At 41.7% G+C, this 17,419-nt stretch overlaps 1 protein-coding gene across 7 annotated transcripts; it reads left to right on the top strand.

Moving 5' to 3' along the window:
• The first annotated feature begins 1,389 nt into the window (after positions 1-1,389).
• Positions 1,390-15,950, top strand: ddx3xa (DEAD-box helicase 3 X-linked a). 7 transcript variants are annotated; one of them, XM_086220183.1, is made up of 22 exons: positions 1,390-1,721; positions 2,407-2,458; positions 3,754-3,801; positions 4,576-4,635; positions 5,000-5,092; positions 5,192-5,263; positions 8,559-8,666; positions 9,075-9,210; positions 9,781-9,885; positions 9,967-10,066; positions 10,401-10,536; positions 10,700-10,797; positions 10,878-10,976; positions 11,082-11,242; positions 11,341-11,485; positions 11,580-11,724; positions 12,029-12,079; positions 13,309-13,490; positions 13,888-14,005; positions 14,098-14,251; positions 14,354-14,475; positions 14,568-15,950. In XM_086220183.1, the coding sequence occupies exons 1-22, from the start codon at positions 1,677-1,679 to the stop codon at positions 14,651-14,653; spliced, it is 2,316 nt and encodes a 771-aa protein (XP_086076309.1). In that variant the 5' UTR covers positions 1,390-1,676; the 3' UTR covers positions 14,654-15,950. The 7 variants fall into 7 exon arrangements, with proteins under 7 accessions (XP_086076309.1, XP_086076303.1, XP_086076305.1 ...); XM_086220177.1 differs by lacking the exons at positions 5,000-5,092; positions 5,192-5,263 and having other exon boundaries at positions 1,393-1,721; positions 8,559-8,732; XM_086220179.1 differs by lacking the exons at positions 5,000-5,092; positions 5,192-5,263 and having other exon boundaries at positions 1,393-1,721.
• Positions 15,951-17,419: the final 1,469 nt, after the last annotated feature.

The raw sequence follows: 17,419 nt of genomic DNA on the forward strand, positions 1-17,419 counted from the left end.
TGGCGTGTTTGTACAGCAACGTGACGTGTCAGTGAATAGCAGTTGGTTAATGACTCATCACTGCGAGTCAGGCTTCTCATGTTACATACAAGCCGTCTGCTGTGCTTGTTTGCTTGAACATTGTTTTTTCTGTCATTTATGTCGTTAACACGCCGTTGATGAACTTGACATGATCTTGTGATGATGAAAGAAGAAAACGGATTTGCTAGGCTCGTCTCGCCTCTCACCTTGTGTCATTTTAGAAATCTGTCACCATTTGACCTTTCTCCTAATTACCTCTGTTATAACTTATCCCATCAACATATGGTCTGGGGATAAATGCAGGGGATAAATGACAAAGAACAGGTCTGACAGCCTGTACTGTATGGAGAACAGAGAGCACGAGGCTAGAGGCCAGCAGACGGAGAGCAGGGGGCGGGCTTTGGTTGTGCTAATACTTGACTCTGCTTGACCTTGCAAAGGACGTTTGAAACCCTCTGATTAAGAGAGATGGTCACGGATGTCTTTTCCCCCTCCGAACAGCTTTGGGAGACAGCTGATGTTTGTATACGTCCATAGACCTTTTTTTCAAAGCGATAACAGTCCATGTAATTCTATCCATTCAAAAAAAAAGGCTCATTAACATTCTTGTTTCTACTTTGTGCGTCTTTTCAGCTGTCCTGGAGGAGGTCTAGTGTGCATTTCCTGAGGTTTCATCTTTTGTTTTATTTTCACCCTTTTGCATGAGGCTGCCCAAGGAGGGGAAGAAATCTGACTCATCAATTCGGTTTGGCCCACCAGATCTATAATAAAAGATAACAGATTTATTGAAAAATAGCAAAATTCCTGAAACTGTGAAGAACTGTTTATAAGTGAGTGGAAAATACACTTCAGATATGTAGCATTCCTTATAATTCATAACACTTCTTTTTTCAGAATCTTGTCAGGTGGCAGAAGGTTGTTGTTTTGTGGTGAGTGAAATAAGAGAGAGAGAAAAATTAAGGGGCCCACCTTTGGTTCTGCAAGGGAAAGAGGTTGGGGAGGTGAGGATCCAAACGTAAAAGTTGTGAGTCTTTTTCTGTATAGATTGGATCACCATTTTATCAATTATGTGGTTCAGACTAAAACTTTTACTGGGTAAAACCCTAAATTAGTCATTGACAGGGGCCTCAGGTGTGTTTGTGTAGTCAATGTGTGACTGAATCTTTATACCCGTAGAAACATTGGAATTGTGGTATTGTAAAATTGACAAAGTTTCGATTCTGGGGTTGTAAAGACACAGACAATCCAATGACAAAGGACGCAGAAGCACCGCCCCTTAAATGTAAGTAGCTGCCTTCTGCTGCCGGCCATGCCAATCAGAAACGAAATGAAGTATCGCGATGGTTTTCCGGCAGATGTTAGCAAACAGAAGGGATATCTCGCGTTACCTGATCAGTTGGTCTCATTCCACCACGGTCAAGCTTACCGGGAGCAGCAACCACTTCATTTGGAAACTTACACGGAATTTATATTTATACAAAACTCAGTCGTTTTATTTATTTTTAAGAGAACGGACTTCTCCTTTCAGTTCTACTAGTCATCACTGGTTTGAGGTCGTAATTTGTATAGAAAGAAATAGTTACAGCATTGCTCGGTCGTGCTAACAAAGAAAATCCTTTCTCTTCAGAAATAATCGCCCACTATTCTCTTTAGTTATGAGTCATGTGGTCGTTGATAATTCACACGGTCTAGATCAGCAGGTAATTATAATTTTTCACTCACTTTTGATTGTTTTGTGAAAAATTTGTGGTTTTTTTTTTAAATATGTGTAACGTTATGTTCGACGGAGCCTTGTTGGCAGGCTCAGATAAGCTAACGCTGCGGTTGCTAAAATGGAGGTTATGTCGCTGCGGAGGAGATTGTGATGGCGGAGGTTGGTTATGCGCTGGGCCAGCAAGTGGTGTGATTAACAATAATTACACTGCATTCACCTTTTAAACAGGCCAGTGTCAATCTTAAACTCTACTACAAATCATTTCCCAGTCGGACCGCCTGCCATTTTATGTCATTTCGCTGAAGTTTCATCGGTTAGCTAACGTTTACTTTTTTTCCAGCCGGCATCGCAGTTTAAGTTAGCCCGGCTAACGTTAGGCCTTCTCGACCTGAAACGTGGCGCAGGAAAAAATGTTGGCAGCGTGTTTCAAAGGCTCACACAATTACATGTAGTCAGCTTAGTTCGTTGTTCGGTTGTTATTTTAAGAAAAATCAAATAACATATAATTAATCCTGTTTTGCGTATGTTTTGAAGGTTTCTTTTTTTTTCAATTGTCAACGTTTTGCTATATGTCGTCGATAGTCAAATTGGTTAATTCGAAGGCCAATTTATTTTTTCTGATAGCCAACCACAGATTCTGATTTTAATCCTAATTGTGTCTTTTTTTGTAGCTTGCTGCTCTAGACTTAAACTCTGCTGAGGGACAAGGCGGAGGAACTGGCAGTAAGTAATGAAACATTGTGTACTTTTAGATGTCCGGGTCAGTTACTCAGGCTACAGTCCGTGCTTGTACGTGTACTTGTCATATGAGTTACTAGTTTATATCACAACTTATATTTAAAATCTGGCCTTTGAATAATAATACAGAATTTACCTTTGAGAAATATGTTTAGCCAATGTGTTGAGTTGAAGATTAATTAGGGCACTCTATCTGAAGTGAACTCACTTTTAGCAAAATTGTAGCTTTTCAATTGGCATGAACAAGTTTGGTATTTTACTGCCATAGCAGATATACCATACAAGTGAAATGGTGTTAGCCAAGCTAAGATAGTAATTTAATATTTAAAGGAACCCTCTCCGTAATTTGGTAAACACAAGTGTTTAACATTCCCCGTCCCTGAGGGTCCCACAAGTGTAAGTATCTTTGGGACCGTAAGCACGGGTTTGTGCAAATTTTCATGTAAGGAGCATTTCGTTGTGCTTGCGTATCTCATCTATATAACTGGAAGGAATATTTAGTGACTGAATACATATAGATGCAGCAGAATATAATCCTTTTAAGGGAAACTGTCAAATACTGCCACCAGGCTGCCGCAAACATTTATCTTCATCTATGTATGGAATTGGACTTTGAGAGCTATGAGTTGAAATACCACCCTCCCTGCAGGGCCCCAACTGTCCTCTTTTGCAGATGCATTCTGTATACTTGAGATAAGAGTGGTTGATCATGAGCTAGCTTAGCACAGTATATTTGCGCGTGAATGTACTCTTGTTAAGTCATCAAATTAACACTTCTGAAATGATCTTCAGCTACATTAAGGTAGCTAGGATACTTCACAAAATTATGATTTAGGATAATGACACAATTGGACGCATGGTTTGAAACTCCACTACTTCATCCACTACCATAAACTGCACCAAGCTAATTAGCAGTTAGCTAGACCCTGTGGGTCTAAGCTCCCTAATACACACACACACTCTCAGGAGAGGGGAGAATCTGTCCTCTTGTCAAGCTCTGGGTAGAATGACCATATTCCCAAAAAAATTTCAGTTCCTGGAACTTATACACATTGATCTGACAAGTTTTCATATGATTGTAAATCCAATGAAAAGCCAACATCTACCCATCTCATGTCAGTGTTAACTGGTTTATATGTAAGTTTCTGTAGTAACACATAACCTAAAGCATTGGCTTGCAGTGTTTTTTTTGTTGTTGTTGTGAAGTGCACTTAATATCAGGGCTTTTTAGACACTGCCCTGTTGATGTGTGTTGTAACATTATTTTTTTTTCCTCCTAGGACGTTACATTCCACCTCACTTGAGAAACAAAGATGCTTCCAAAAATGGCAAGTTAACACCAACCCTCTTAACTACTGTCCTACCACCCACATGGGTCTTACTTATTGTTTCCTTGACGTAAAAAGCCCCTCAGAGCATGGTAAAAGCAAATACAATTGAGAAATGAGGCTTTAACCAGACCATTTTTCTTGATGCGTTGACTTTAATCGATTAAGATGGTGTGTCAGAGGTACTTTTGAAACACCTTGGGCTTAGACTACACAACAGTGAGGACAGTTATCAAACTAATGTCAACTGATGTCCAAATTAAGAAGCATTGGAGTTTATTTGACACTTGTCAAGGGTAAGTGGTCCTGTGAAATTGGTGCAGCCTCATATCTGCCCGAAAGCCAAACGACACTCATTTCAAATCTGCTGAATCAACATTTGATGGTCACACATATTTTGTAAGTCATTTTATTTGAGATAAAATCATGGTTCTGGTGCAATGTCTCACATATGAACAAGAAAAGTGCTGGCTATCGATTGCTCTGATAAAGGGGAAGCATGGAGGGTGAGTGTAAAGGTGTTCGTGTCACTGATTTCCATTAGACACAATGTGTTTTCAGCCAAGTTGAGGGAGTTGTGAAAGCACAAAATCCTGTTTTTTGTTTTTTTGTTTTTTCTTCTCCTCCTTCAGCCTCTTAAAGGCTTTAAATGAAGACATATGTTGTACCTGGCACAGTCCGTTTGACCATTTTACATTTTGAATAAATATTGGAATCTACTCTGTAATTGCAAACTTGACGTTTTTCTCGTTTTACTGTTTTCTTATTCCACAGCAGGAAATGCTTATTCCGCTGGTAGACAGTGCGGTTATTCAGTGGCACCAGTAAATCTCTGTAAGTCCCTTCTGTCTGCTTTCGCTGAGGGCAACTTGCATTTTCAGATGCATGAAATAGCCATTTACACACCAGCAAAGCCAGGTTGAAGGGGAAAGGGTTAGATAAGACCTATGCATTGTTTATATTTTAATGATGGGCTCGTGATCAATTCATGTGCTTCTCTGCTAGAATGCTTGCAGTCAAAATTTGATGTTACTTAGTATGTCAAAAAAAGAGCAGTTTGATTTAGCATACTGTTTTGTTTTTGTTTTTTTAACCTACAGGTCTTTTCTTAATCTACTGAAGCATATCATAGATGCATCTAAATGTTTTTTTTCCACAGTATATTCAAACCCATATTTCACTTGCAATATCCCTCAAGTTTCCTCTAAGCAGTGCCCACAACCATGGCAGGCAGAATATCAGCAAAGGCACAGAAATAACTATACTTCAAGATGGGATGACTCTAAGCTTGGTAATTATTAGCGTAAAGTCAAGCCCAACACTAATATTGCATGAGTCAGAAATTACAGGCCAGTCTTTTTTTATAGCCTGCTTCCCTACCTTTGCTCAGGTTACCCAAGATTGGCCTCTCAAGAGCTTGCCTTTTACCATGCCTACAGTGGGGGTTGGCGAAACAGATGTGGTATACCTTGACGGCTACCTGCATGCCATGCCATCTATGTGTTGGCAGTTTAATAGGGTATATAGCCAATCCCTTGAACACAGCCAGTGTGCCCCTGCTTTGTAACGCCACTTGGTTTTTTTAAAAAAAAAGAGAGAGAGAGAAGCATCTGGGCCTAACATTTGTCAGAGCTTTCAAACAAATTTCATGGTGCATGGTGCCTTAAAGATAGCTACAGCTGTGATTCAGTGCACTATCTTTTGTTTTTGTTACTAATGATAAAAGATATCTGCTGGGAAATTACCCAAAATGTGAGTCTGTTTTTCCAACAATAGGTTCCCTTCTAACCTTTGATGCAGTGATGATATTTAAGGGGGGGGGGGGGGACTACTACACTGGCGTAATGTCATCCCCCTCATAAATAACTCTTCATTTTTGTTGTTCAGTACAGCCTCGTTTCTTGTCTGCCTTGTGGCAGTTTGGTTAGACAGTGCTGTGGTCTGTGTCACTGGGTATGTGGGCCTTTGTTCCCATCACTGACTGCAACAGGTAATTTCTGAGTATTTTTTTCCCTCGTGTGGAGATGGAATAACCAGAGAGAAACTGGTTCACTCAGTGAGGAAATAGTCCTGGGCTGTACATCTGCCCAAAGAGACTTTTTGTGTGCGGCAGGTTATTTCTAAAAAGAGATTAAAAATTCTCAATCTTGTAACTCCTTGACATTTAAAAAAAATTGATTCAGATTAATTACTCTTGCTTGCATTATTAAAAAAAATGTTGCAAGTGCCTTGAAGAAATCTAGTTAGCTGTCCTGTACTGTCACACCACATGTCTGAGAACATAGCCTTTGTAGGTTAAGCCTTTTCGGCTCCTGTCTATTGGTTCATAAGTTTCCATAATCATTCAAAACAGTGCTTGGCAAGTTTTTTGTTTGTTTAATCTGTAATGAATCCACCAAATTGTTTGTAGATTCTTGAAGGACTTGAAATTCTCTAAATTGACTCTTGATGTAAGTAGACTAGTTCAATGAAACTTTCTAGTTCTTCAAACATCTCAGTTCCATTTTGCTCAATATGTTAATCTCTAATGTATTTATGCTTTGAATTTCACTCCTTCACCTGCTCAGAAATGTTCTTTTCACTGACTAACACACCCTCACACACACCGTGTGACTATCTATCATCATAGTTGAAAAGGACAGTAACTTTCCCGGTAGAGCTTTCTTGTGTCAAATTGCTATGATGGACCAGTCAGGTTATTGCAACCTGGGAGCGTTGCTTTAAGAGTGGAAGATTTCACATTAGGGTTTAACTGTCATTGTTTCCTGAACGAGAGAATCTTCTCGGTCACCTTTTTCGTGGTGGACTGGTTTGATGTGGAGTTACTGCATTTTCCTCAGTCTGCTGCATGGTGTGCTTTGCCCCGATTGCGAATTGCACACCACTTTTGTCTGATACCAGTCTGAGTTACTAAATTCAACCAAATTCCATCTTTGGTATTCGCAGCATTTTTTAGCAGCTACTATGATTCAATTTCCAGGTATTGAGTTCACTACTGCCCAACTCTGGGTGGCAAGAGCACATTAATTCGTTTTGAGAAGCAGTGAAGAAGAATGTGAAACCTTTTTAAGTTGTCCAATTGTGACAATGCATGATGAAGGTGAAACATAAATTTTACCTGGTAAACATTGTTTCACTACCTTACATGAAAAACTAGCAGAAATCAACATCTGTTGCTTGGTAATCACGCTTATTGGTGTCTGATTTCTTCCCAAATCTGATCCAAACACAGCCTTTGAAGTCAGATGCATTAGCAATAAATTGACACAACTAAGTTATGTTTAAAAAAAAAAAAAAGAATCATTAACTGGTCTAAGATGGAAATCTACAGCACAAATGGGAAAGTTCACTTCACATGTGTAATACACATGTGTGTTCAGTTGGCAGCACTGTCTGAAAGGCCCTCAATTGAACGCCTCTTTCTATCCAAAATCCCTCTCATCATGACTGTTGGATTACTTTTCAGGTGGTTAAGAAAACACAGAATCATTTGATTTGAATCAGGGTCCAAAATTGATAAGCTTACCAGCCAAATGTCTGAAATTATACCCATGATTCTCTTTCTTTGCCAGCCCCCCCCCCCCTAAAAAAAAAAAAACCCAAAACAAACAGAATGAGTGCTAACATATCATGATTCCCAATTGGAAATTGCACCAAGTGCAAATGTAAATGGTGTGACCTATGCAGCAGTGTGGTTTACATACAGCAGTTGCTCTAAAAATGAAACTACGCCAGGAACCTGGAAACAGTCTGTGGCTGGTGCTCCTTTGATCAGTCTCCTACACTTCTGTCTAGATGTGATCATGCCAGGTAGTTTATTCCTTCATATTGGTTCAAACATTTATTGACCAGATGGCAGATTGTGTGCTACACAGCAATGGAAACTACACTCACCTTTGACACTTGGTGGGTGTTAAAATCAATCTCTGATTGTTGGTGTTGCAGAGACTCTGAATTTAGTCACTCAGATCAGTATGGAGACAAAACCTGTTTGTGACAGTCTGCATTTGTCTGCGCCATTGGCCTGATGCACATGGATAGGTGTGTGCCTGTGAAATTACAAGGATTTCCCCTTGTCCTTACTTGAAGGGGGCACTGCAGTGGAGGCTTTTAGCAGTTGTCCCAGATCATCCCAGCAGTTCTGCTCCATGAGCTGATGTAGTACCCCCTCAAAGCAAGTCTAGTCTTTGCCTAGATCTGTGCGGCTGGTCGGCTCATTGTTGCTACTGTGGCAAAGCTTTTGTGACTTAGCATGCCTTACTATGGCAGAGCTAACTGTCAATTGTCCCCCACCAGCTTCATCCTGCACTGATAACAGTGTAGCCACTGATGGGACTGATGACACTGCCAGTGTCCACAGCTGGGCAGATCGTTGTGGTAAATTTCCCCCACAGGCATAGACAGGGCTCAGTAGGTCCTCAAAGCCAGTGCTGCAGTTGTTTTTAAAAGGAGACAAGTAATTCCTTTTACTTGAAACCCTTCCTTGCTCTATATATATTTTTTCCCACATTTAGAACGTGCTTTGCAGTTTTGTCTCCTTTTTTTTTTTTAACTGACCATTTATAAACATTTTTCTGAGACTTGTACAAGCTTGTATTCAATCTGAGTGCAGTAGACTGACAATAGCTCATTACTGAGAGAGACCCACAAATTGTAAGGAGGAATAAAGGCAAATCACACAAGTTCATAGTATGTCAACACACTGGTCTTCCTCACAAGCCTAGTTCTCACTTTTTTCTCTTTTTTCCCCCATGAAGATTCACCTGGATGGGATGGTGGACGCAGCAATGGATTTGTGAATGGTTACCATGACAACCGCACAAATGGGGGCTATGGAGGGCGTGGACCCCTTCGCAATGATAGAGGTGGGCGTGGCGCCTACCGTGGTAACAGGGGTGGAGGCTCGTTTAATCAACCATTGCAAAATGCAGGTGGGGAAATCCTATCATGCTTTAAAACGTCTCACTATAGCTCAGTTTTAGCATTATGTCAGTGGACTTTTGGATACACATTTTGCCATCCCCACCCTTGTTCATGAAGCTAGTACAATGTCAAAGGACCATCAGCCTGTGCACACGCATCATGAGTTTGGACGATAAATTAACAACATTTAGTTTAAACATGTTAAGCAACAGTTTATCTGTTGAAGGTCATCTGGGTTAAGGGAAAGAGTGTTGCACTTTTGGTAAGAATATAGCATCTCTGAGAGCCTTACAGCAGATTTACAGAAAAATCCCTTGAAAACTGATGTGCTTCTCTCTGATCCATTGAAGGATTCGGCAATTACGACAACAAAGATGGCAACTGGGGTGGACCTCAGAGGGATGCTGCCTTCAACAGCTTTGGGGGGCGTTCTGACAGGTCAAAGTCTGCCTTCTTCAATGATCGTGGGGCAGGCTCCAGAGGAAGGTGAGTGAACTTTTTGCACTTAAAATGATTGCAACCACCTGAACAAGCAGGCTGGGCCATTAGTTTACCAGTAATGCCACCAAGCAGTGTGAAGGATTGATGTCCCAGGTCAGCTGCATCTTGGAGGAAACTACTTTCTGATGCTTTCTCAATTTTTTAGTGGCTACTGAAAGCTTGTTGCAACTGTTGAGTCATGTAACATTATTGAGTGCTAATTAAGTTTCAAGTAAGTTAGAATTTCCTGCTCCCTATTGGTTTTACAGTATAAAACGGGAAGTGCTGATACCCTTCAATACCCATCAAAAGTATGCCTTTTATCAAATGTACAAATACTTCATGTATCTTAAGACCACTGCTTCAGTCACGATGTAAATTCTGATCTTGCCCATGCCCAAATGGTTGCATATTTATCAGTAGCAGAACTGAAAATGGAACATTAATTGCAACTTGGCATTTTAAGGTGATTTGTCTTGTTGTAGTTTTTCCCAAGAAAGCTATAATAACTGTTGTGATAGTGAGATTGAAGGTGTTTGTTACACTAAAAGGTTATTAAACACTTTATGTGTTCAGGTACGAGCGTGGCGGCTTTTCTGGTGGAGGAAACAGTCGCTGGGTAGAAGAAGCCAGGGATGAAGATTGGTCCAAACCTACTGCTCCCAATGAGCGCCTGGAACAGTAAGCTCCTTTCTTATTTAAAATAACAAACCTGTCATATCTATATTTGACCATAACATTTTCAAATCCATTTTTCCCCAGTGAGCTGTTCTCTGGGAGCAACACTGGGATCAATTTTGAGAAATATGATGATATTCCTGTGGAGGCTACTGGAACCAGCTGCCCACCCCACATTGAAAGTGTGAGTAGGCACTTGACATTTGAGTTGATGAATGTGTAAAAAAGAAGAATCTTATTAAACTTATAATACGGTCTCAATCCCTAATGTTTTTGGTCACTGTTGCCATCTTGGTTGAACTGTTTTCAACAATATCTTGTGCTTCTGCAATGGCGTATTTTGAATCTGTGACAATTAATTGTTTCACTGACGAGCAGAAAGAGGTGGCTGAATAAGAGTGTTGTTGTGATCAGGCTACGTTTGGCAGCTGGGCCTGGCAGTTGTCCGAAGCTGGCTTCATGTAGTTTGTTTACAACAGGTTGTGCCACAAACTAACTTTCCGACTATTTTGATGTAGTTTCAGGATGTGGACATGGGGGAGATCATCATGGGAAACATCACCCTGAGTCGCTATACTCGTCCCACTCCAGTGCAGAAGCATGCCATCCCCATCATTAAGTCCAAGAGAGACCTCATGGCCTGTGCCCAGACTGGTGAGTGCCTCTGTATAGTTCAAAGGCTCTGAGTCAATTCACCAGGCTTTCCCTGAATTCATGATTGAATGAATCGTTCACCGTCTGATTTTGGCTCCATGTTGTTGTTCAGTATTTCTTGGTTATTAGTGGCATTATGTTTATGATTCCTGTTGGGTTTTAGGTTCTGGAAAGACGGCTGCCTTCTTGCTGCCTGTGCTGAGTCAGATCTACACTGATGGGCCAGGAGATGCTCTTCAGGCTGCCAAGAACAGTGGACAGGTATGTGGCACCAAACACTAGTCATAACCTTACATAGATATTGGACATGCTTTGTTCATCTTAATCTTTGGAACCCACAGGAGAATGGAAGATATGGACGTCGTAAGCAGTACCCTATTTCCCTTGTCTTGGCTCCCACCAGAGAGCTTGCTCTGCAGATTTATGACGAGGCCAGAAAGGTGAATGCCTAGCATGGCTTTCGCTTACCAATCACAAAAAATGCTGTACTATTGTTCAAATACTGAATGTGAAGCTTGATGTCATTGTCGTCCTTCCCATCCTAGTTCGCCTATCGCTCACGCGTGCGCCCCTGTGTGGTATATGGCGGTGCTGATATTGGTCAGCAGATCAGGGACTTGGAGAGAGGCTGTCACCTGCTGGTTGCCACTCCTGGCCGCTTGGTCGATATGATGGAGAGGGGCAAGATCGGTCTTGACTATTGCAAGTCAGTATAGCACAAGTACATATTGACTCAGGGGAGATACCTGTCCTGGGCTTTTATTGACTCATAACCATTTGTGTGCATTTGATGTGTCTCCCTAGCTACTTGGTCCTGGATGAGGCTGACCGTATGTTGGACATGGGTTTCGAGCCACAGATCAGACGCATTGTGGAGCAAGATACAATGCCTCCCAAAGGCATCCGTCAGACCATGATGTTCAGTGCCACCTTCCCTAAGGAGATCCAGGTAAGTCTGAGGAGTCAAGTTTCTATAGAATCACTTCTCATAATTTAATGATGGATATATGCATGCAAATCGGCTTGATTTTCATGTTTTTTAGATCCTGGCCCGGGACTTCCTAGAGGACTACATTTTCTTGGCTGTCGGCCGTGTAGGTTCCACCTCAGAAAACATCACCCAGAAGGTGGTGTGGGTAGAGGAGACTGACAAGAGGTCCTTCCTTCTTGACCTGCTTAATGCTACAGGTGAGAAGAGTGTTTTGTGTGTTGGACTCCCATGAAGGTCCCATCAGGCTCTACACCGTCATCCTGTGTGTCATACTGCCCCATAACAAGCTAAAATGAACTGTGCTACATCTCTAACAAATGGTTATTTATAGTGTGAAACAAAATATCCAAAAATCTCATGTAAGGGTGAGCAGGTAGTGCATCCATACCATTTTTAAGCAGCGTGCTTCTCTTGTGGTCTGTATAAACCCGCTGATCTAAAGCTTTGAAATATGTGTTCTGCGCTGGCTTACATTTACTGGCCGGTTTGGTTTTATCTTAGTTATTCCCAGTGAGGTTCAGGAAAATGTGACTGAAGCTCCAGAGAAGCCAGGTAAGTGTGAACATATAATTTCACTCTGACCCACAAGCCAGAAACATCACATCCCACAGCTCATCCTGTCCCTTTGCTCCCCAGCTGACATGCCACCTCAGTTCTTTTTTGTTCTTTCCGCAAAAAGCACATAAGGCCAGGCTAGTTTTTTAATACAGCAGCTTTTTCTGCACAAGGCTGCCCAAAGTGCCAAACAGAAAAAGCAGCAAAAGAAGGTACATGGAGTAAAAACAATAAGGTTGACTTGCACAGAACACTCGAAAACAAAATATTGCATTTTGCAAATTTAAACAAGTTAGAGTGCCAACTAAAACAGAGTCTTGTACCATCAGTAGCAAAGTAAAATATCACTGTTACATTAGTGGTGTCATGTAACTGAGGTTCAGCTGATTGTGTAGACCTTGAGTCTATCAGGGGGAAACATTAAAGCATCATATAGATCAGTGTGTGCCATTGCTTCTTCTTCTTCTTCTTCTTTTTGTTTTTAACTAATTCATGGTTTCCATGGTACCTGCTGCAGCAGACTACTGTGCTGTTTATGTCATGGACGGCCTTGCTGAGGATGGCTTCTTTTCAACCGAGATTTGATTAGTTGCAGTAAATTGCGAGCTGGGTTTCCTGAAGTGGCTCCCTAGCAGTTGAGCCGGTGTGGTAGGGATGACCCCAGCTTTATTTAACTGTACACACAGATTTGAGGAGTAAGGGCAGGTGGGAGCTTCATGGATAGCTCCCTCCCCTCCAGCTTGTGCCAGAATGTGTTGGCATAGTTGCAGTTAGCTGTGAATGATGTCATCGGAATGACTCGGCCTACCTCATCACCCCTCCGTCATTTTTTTTTTCAGTGTTTATTCTGATGGCCATTAATTGTATCATGAAAACTTGAAATGTATCTTAGTAAGAGCAGTTATAGTTAAAACAGATTAAACACTTCAAATATTGATTGAGCTGCCATTTTGTCAATTAATGGTTGTCAGTTCAAGATCAGCTTTTATGCAGCCCGTCTCCATTTCTCAGTTGTCATTTTGGTTATTTTCTTTACTTCATGAATGTGCAATTGCTGACCTTTGTAGTATGACTATTAAGTTCCTGCCCGTCTCCTCCCACTGCAGAAATCCATTAAGACCCTTATTCCCATCCATCAGATGATTTTAAGATTTGTTTTATCCTCACTTCCTGCTTTTAACCTCGTCAATCTCCTTCTGTCTTGTGCTCTTATTTCTCCCCCACAGGCAAAGACTCGTTGACTCTAGTGTTCGTGGAAACCAAGAAAGGGGCTGACGCTTTGGAAGACTTCCTTTACCATGAGGGTTATGCTTGCACCAGCATCCATGGAGATCGATCCCAGAGAGACAGAGAGGAGGCTCTGCATCAGTTCCGCTCAGGACGCTGCCCCATTTTGGTGGCTACAGCTGTATGTATTTGTGCAAGAAATAAATGTATTTTGAATACAGCACAGTTGGTTTATACATATACTGAATAAACTGGATTGGTGTGGTTCTACATTTGCATTCTTTGAAAGATAATGCAACCTGCTGGATCTAGTATTAAGTAAGAACTTTATTCTGAGTGTCATCCCTCCTCTGCCCCAATGGACTCGTATTGTTTTAACACTGAGTATAATGGAACATTTATAAAACCCTGTAAATACAGCCAGGACTTCTCTTTTTGAACCTGGATTTAAATATTTGAAATGGATCAAGTAATCGTGTTATTTCTCTGCTACAGTTTTAATACCAGTGTACAAAATGTAACTCTTATAGTATTGTCTGTTCTTACCTTCTATTGAACCCCTTTTTTGTCCCCACCAGGTGGCTGCCAGAGGTCTTGACATCTCCAATGTGAAGCATGTCATAAACTTTGATTTGCCCAGTGACATTGAGGAATACGTTCACCGTATTGGCCGTACGGGACGTGTGGGCAACCTTGGTAACTTTCTTTAACGTTTCAAGCCCACTTGGCGCATGAATTTTGAAAGCACTCATTATGAATGTTGCGTAAACTTGACTTGTTTTGTGCAGGTCTGGCCACGTCGTTCTTTAACGACAAAAACAGCAACATAACCAAAGATTTGCTGGACATTCTGGTAGAGGCCAAGCAGGAGGTTCCCTCCTGGCTTGAGAGCCTGGCCTATGAGCACCAGCACAAGAGCAGCAACCGCGGGCGCTCTAAGAGGTAACTGTGGCACTTGTCAGCGCATGATTAAAGCCCGTTGGCCTGTGTCACCTCCTGAAGATCTCTAACACAACTGACATGATCAAACTTTATTTTATCAAGGTTCTCTGGTGGTTTTGGAGCCAGAGATTACCGTCAGACGTCTGGAGGCTCTGGGAACTTCGGTGGCAATCGTGCAGGGCGGAACACTGGGGGCCATGGGGGAAACCGTGGTTTTGGTGGAGGTAGGACTTTTAGTGAGTGTTGATTAACAGTGTTGGATTACTGTACATCTGGACCCTAACGGGACCGTGCTAACTGATGCGGTCTTCCTCAGGTGGCTTTGGTGGCAACTTCTACAGCAACGATGGCTACGGGGGAAATTACAACCACTCTTGTAGTGTGGATTGGTGGGGCAACTAGTCACCGTAGAAGTAGGTTGCCATGCCAACCCAATGGAAACCACATGTTAACTTAAGCCAGACCATAACAACCCTCCCTGTGTAGCTTCACTGACACACAGTACATTCTCAACCCTGGTTCTCTGCCATTCGCTTCTTTCAAAATGGAAGTGCAGCACGATGCAAAGGAAGTCACCAGCACGTGCAGAGTGCACTGGAGACCGCAGAGATTTGCACACCTCAGAGTGAGCATGGATGCTGACATGCGTTGTCCGACAGCAACCTCGGACTCTCATTGTTAGAAGTATTTTTGTTCTTTTTGTGGGAAAAAAACAATTGAATAACCTGAGGATCATTTGTATGTTAATGTACTCTGCCTTTTGAATTTAAACAGGAAAATGGTGTTTTCATTTCACCAAATGAACATGGCCAAGAGCTCTAAATTTTTTTAAACTGTTTTGTTTGGTGAAAAATATTAAAGGTATGAAAAAAATGCTTAGACTTGATCAAACCTTGGCAAACACTGGGGTATTGTGGCTCTCCAGAGTCACGATTCCATTTGAACCTCAAATTTATCATGTAGCCTTTTCTACAGTCAAACAGCTACTGGAGCCACTGGGCCACTTTCAATCCATCATATTTGAATCCTAAGGGACAACATAACATTAGTTTTCTTTATTGCTCACTCTATCCTGGACTGGCTCCTTTTTTACGGATATGGTAGTCTATAAATAGCCATTCCTATTCCTGAACACAGACGTCATTAAGCTCAGTGCCAACCATCGCTGAGGTTTAAAGAGAATAATCAGTGCTGGAACTTAACTCCATTTCTCAATCGACTTGACAGTGTTATGGCAGCTAGTATGTTACCATGTGCTAGCTACATAAAATGGGCGGTGGTTTTTTGGTTTTTTACTTGAGACATTTTTGGTGCAGGTTTGTGCAAAATGAAAACTGAGTCCGTTTATTTACTTTGTTCTTTTAAAATATGTATCAAAACAAAATGCCTGCCATCTTGAAAGTGAAGTTCAAAGTGGCTGCATCAAAGGACCACAGCATCGGGGAGGGCATCGCGTGGCGTTAGTGTTAACCGAATCGACTAGACCACCACAAGGCCCACGTGGTATTCTACGCTTGCAAGTGTTTTGTTTTTTGGTCAAGGAGAAAGGACACGTGAACTGAGTCGCAGGCTTAACTTTATTACAAACATTTTCTCTTTTCAAGCTGCGTTGGAGGCATGGTTCATCTCTAAGACAGGCAGGAGGACGATCACTGAGGTCTATCATGTAAACAGGGGCGGGGGGTTAGCGGCACTCCGAATCACTGGGGGTGAGGGGGAACCGGGGTAGACGTGGGGCACAGTTTTCAGTGCACCGCTGTTGTCAGTGGCTTTGGTTTCATCGCTGCTTCGTGTAAACATGGAGGTGGCCAAAGATGGGGGGTGGGGGCGGGCGGGGGGGCGGGCGGGGGGGAGTGTCCACTTCCTTTTGGAACATTAAAGTACTGTCGGGTCCTCTGGGAGTTCATCTGCTCAGTCATGTATACAAATCCGTGGCTTGACAAAAGCCCGAGCAGGCTTTTCCTCTCAAAGAGGAGCAGCCATCGAGAGGCGGAGAGATGGGAGCATTTCACCTCAGTGCTTCAATTTTCTCATCGGGTGTGTTGTGCCTTGAAATAATTTTTTTAAAGAAATCGAACTAAAAGCGGATGCACTGATAGTGTTGAGAACCTGAGATTGAATGGTGCTACTTGATTTAGGTGTGTAGACCCTTGTACGTCGTGCCCATCGAGTTTTACAAACGTTCTTTTATTGCACATCTAGAGTTTTATATAGATGTCTTGGATATGTGTCCTTAAGCTTCCAAATATTGTGTGTGAGGAGATTGTGAAAAACGCAGCTTGTTTACAAAGGGGAAGGGTTCTCAACGTTTAAAACCAGGATTTATTTGGGACCAGGGGATTTAGCAGTTGGGGGAATTTAGCCATTTGCACAGATTTCTAGATTCTACTTTTGCTGCTAGTTTTGTGTAATTTATTAAGCATTTTTGACAAATATTTATTTTTGTAAGCCTCAAAGTGATTCTTTGAAAGTTTCAGAAACTTGACCAAAAGACAGTACAAAAAAACACTGGCACTTGAATGTTGAATGTCACCTGTATGCGTGAAATTTATATATTTCGGGGTAGTGTGAGCTTTTTAATGTTTAAGATACATTTGACTCAGTAAATAATATCCACAGCTGTTTCAAGGCCTCCTCAGGGCCAGTCATCTATTAGATTCCAAAAATTGGTCAACAAAATTTGAAATGAAATTGAACAAACATGCCAAGGTTTGGAATAAAGCTGTCAAAAGAGCAAATTTCCTAAGCATATCAGTGCAGAAGTGTGCAGATTCTCCAATTGTGTGCATTATTCTTTACTCTAATTTGACCTGATGATTATTTTTCTCCAGTGAATGTCTGGCACATGGCAATCCGAAAAGAAACAAACATGTGGTTTATTGTTATTGTTGTATTTGCATATATTACAACTCTGGAGTTCTCCTTGAATGTGGAGGATGTCTGTAGCACTGACTTCCATGGCAGCAGTTCTTGCTGTTTGGAATGAGCAGTTCTCTGCGAGTAGCAGAACTCGAGACTTGTTCCACGTCCACTGGAGAACCCTGGAGCTCTTTAGATGTAGACTTTGCTTTCTGTATTAGCTTCTAGGCTACTGCACGGCTTGGGAAATACTCAGCGGTGCAATTGTATGATTTTACCAAAATAAAAATGTTTGAATGCAAAAAAAGT

This window comes from Aulostomus chinensis, chromosome 12 (assembly GCF_037954235.1).
Source record: "Aulostomus chinensis isolate RoL2024-O1b breed Wild chromosome 12, RoL_Achi_v1.0, whole genome shotgun sequence".
Taxonomy (NCBI): Eukaryota; Metazoa; Chordata; class Actinopteri; order Syngnathiformes; family Aulostomidae; genus Aulostomus; species Aulostomus chinensis.

What these genes read in the sequence shown, in the direction of transcription:
- ddx3xa (XM_086220183.1), top strand. Translation starts at nt 1,677, where the DNA reads ATGAGTCATGTGGTCGTTGATAATTCACACGGTCTAGATCAGCAG. An exon ending in CAAAGATGCTTCCAAAAATG is followed by an intron (nt 3,802 to 4,575) that starts GCAAGTTAACAC and finishes CTTATTCCACAG; the next exon opens with CAGGAAATGCTTATTCCGCT. An exon ending in CTGCCAAGAACAGTGGACAG is followed by an intron (nt 10,798 to 10,877) that starts GTATGTGGCACC and finishes TGGAACCCACAG; the next exon opens with GAGAATGGAAGATATGGACG.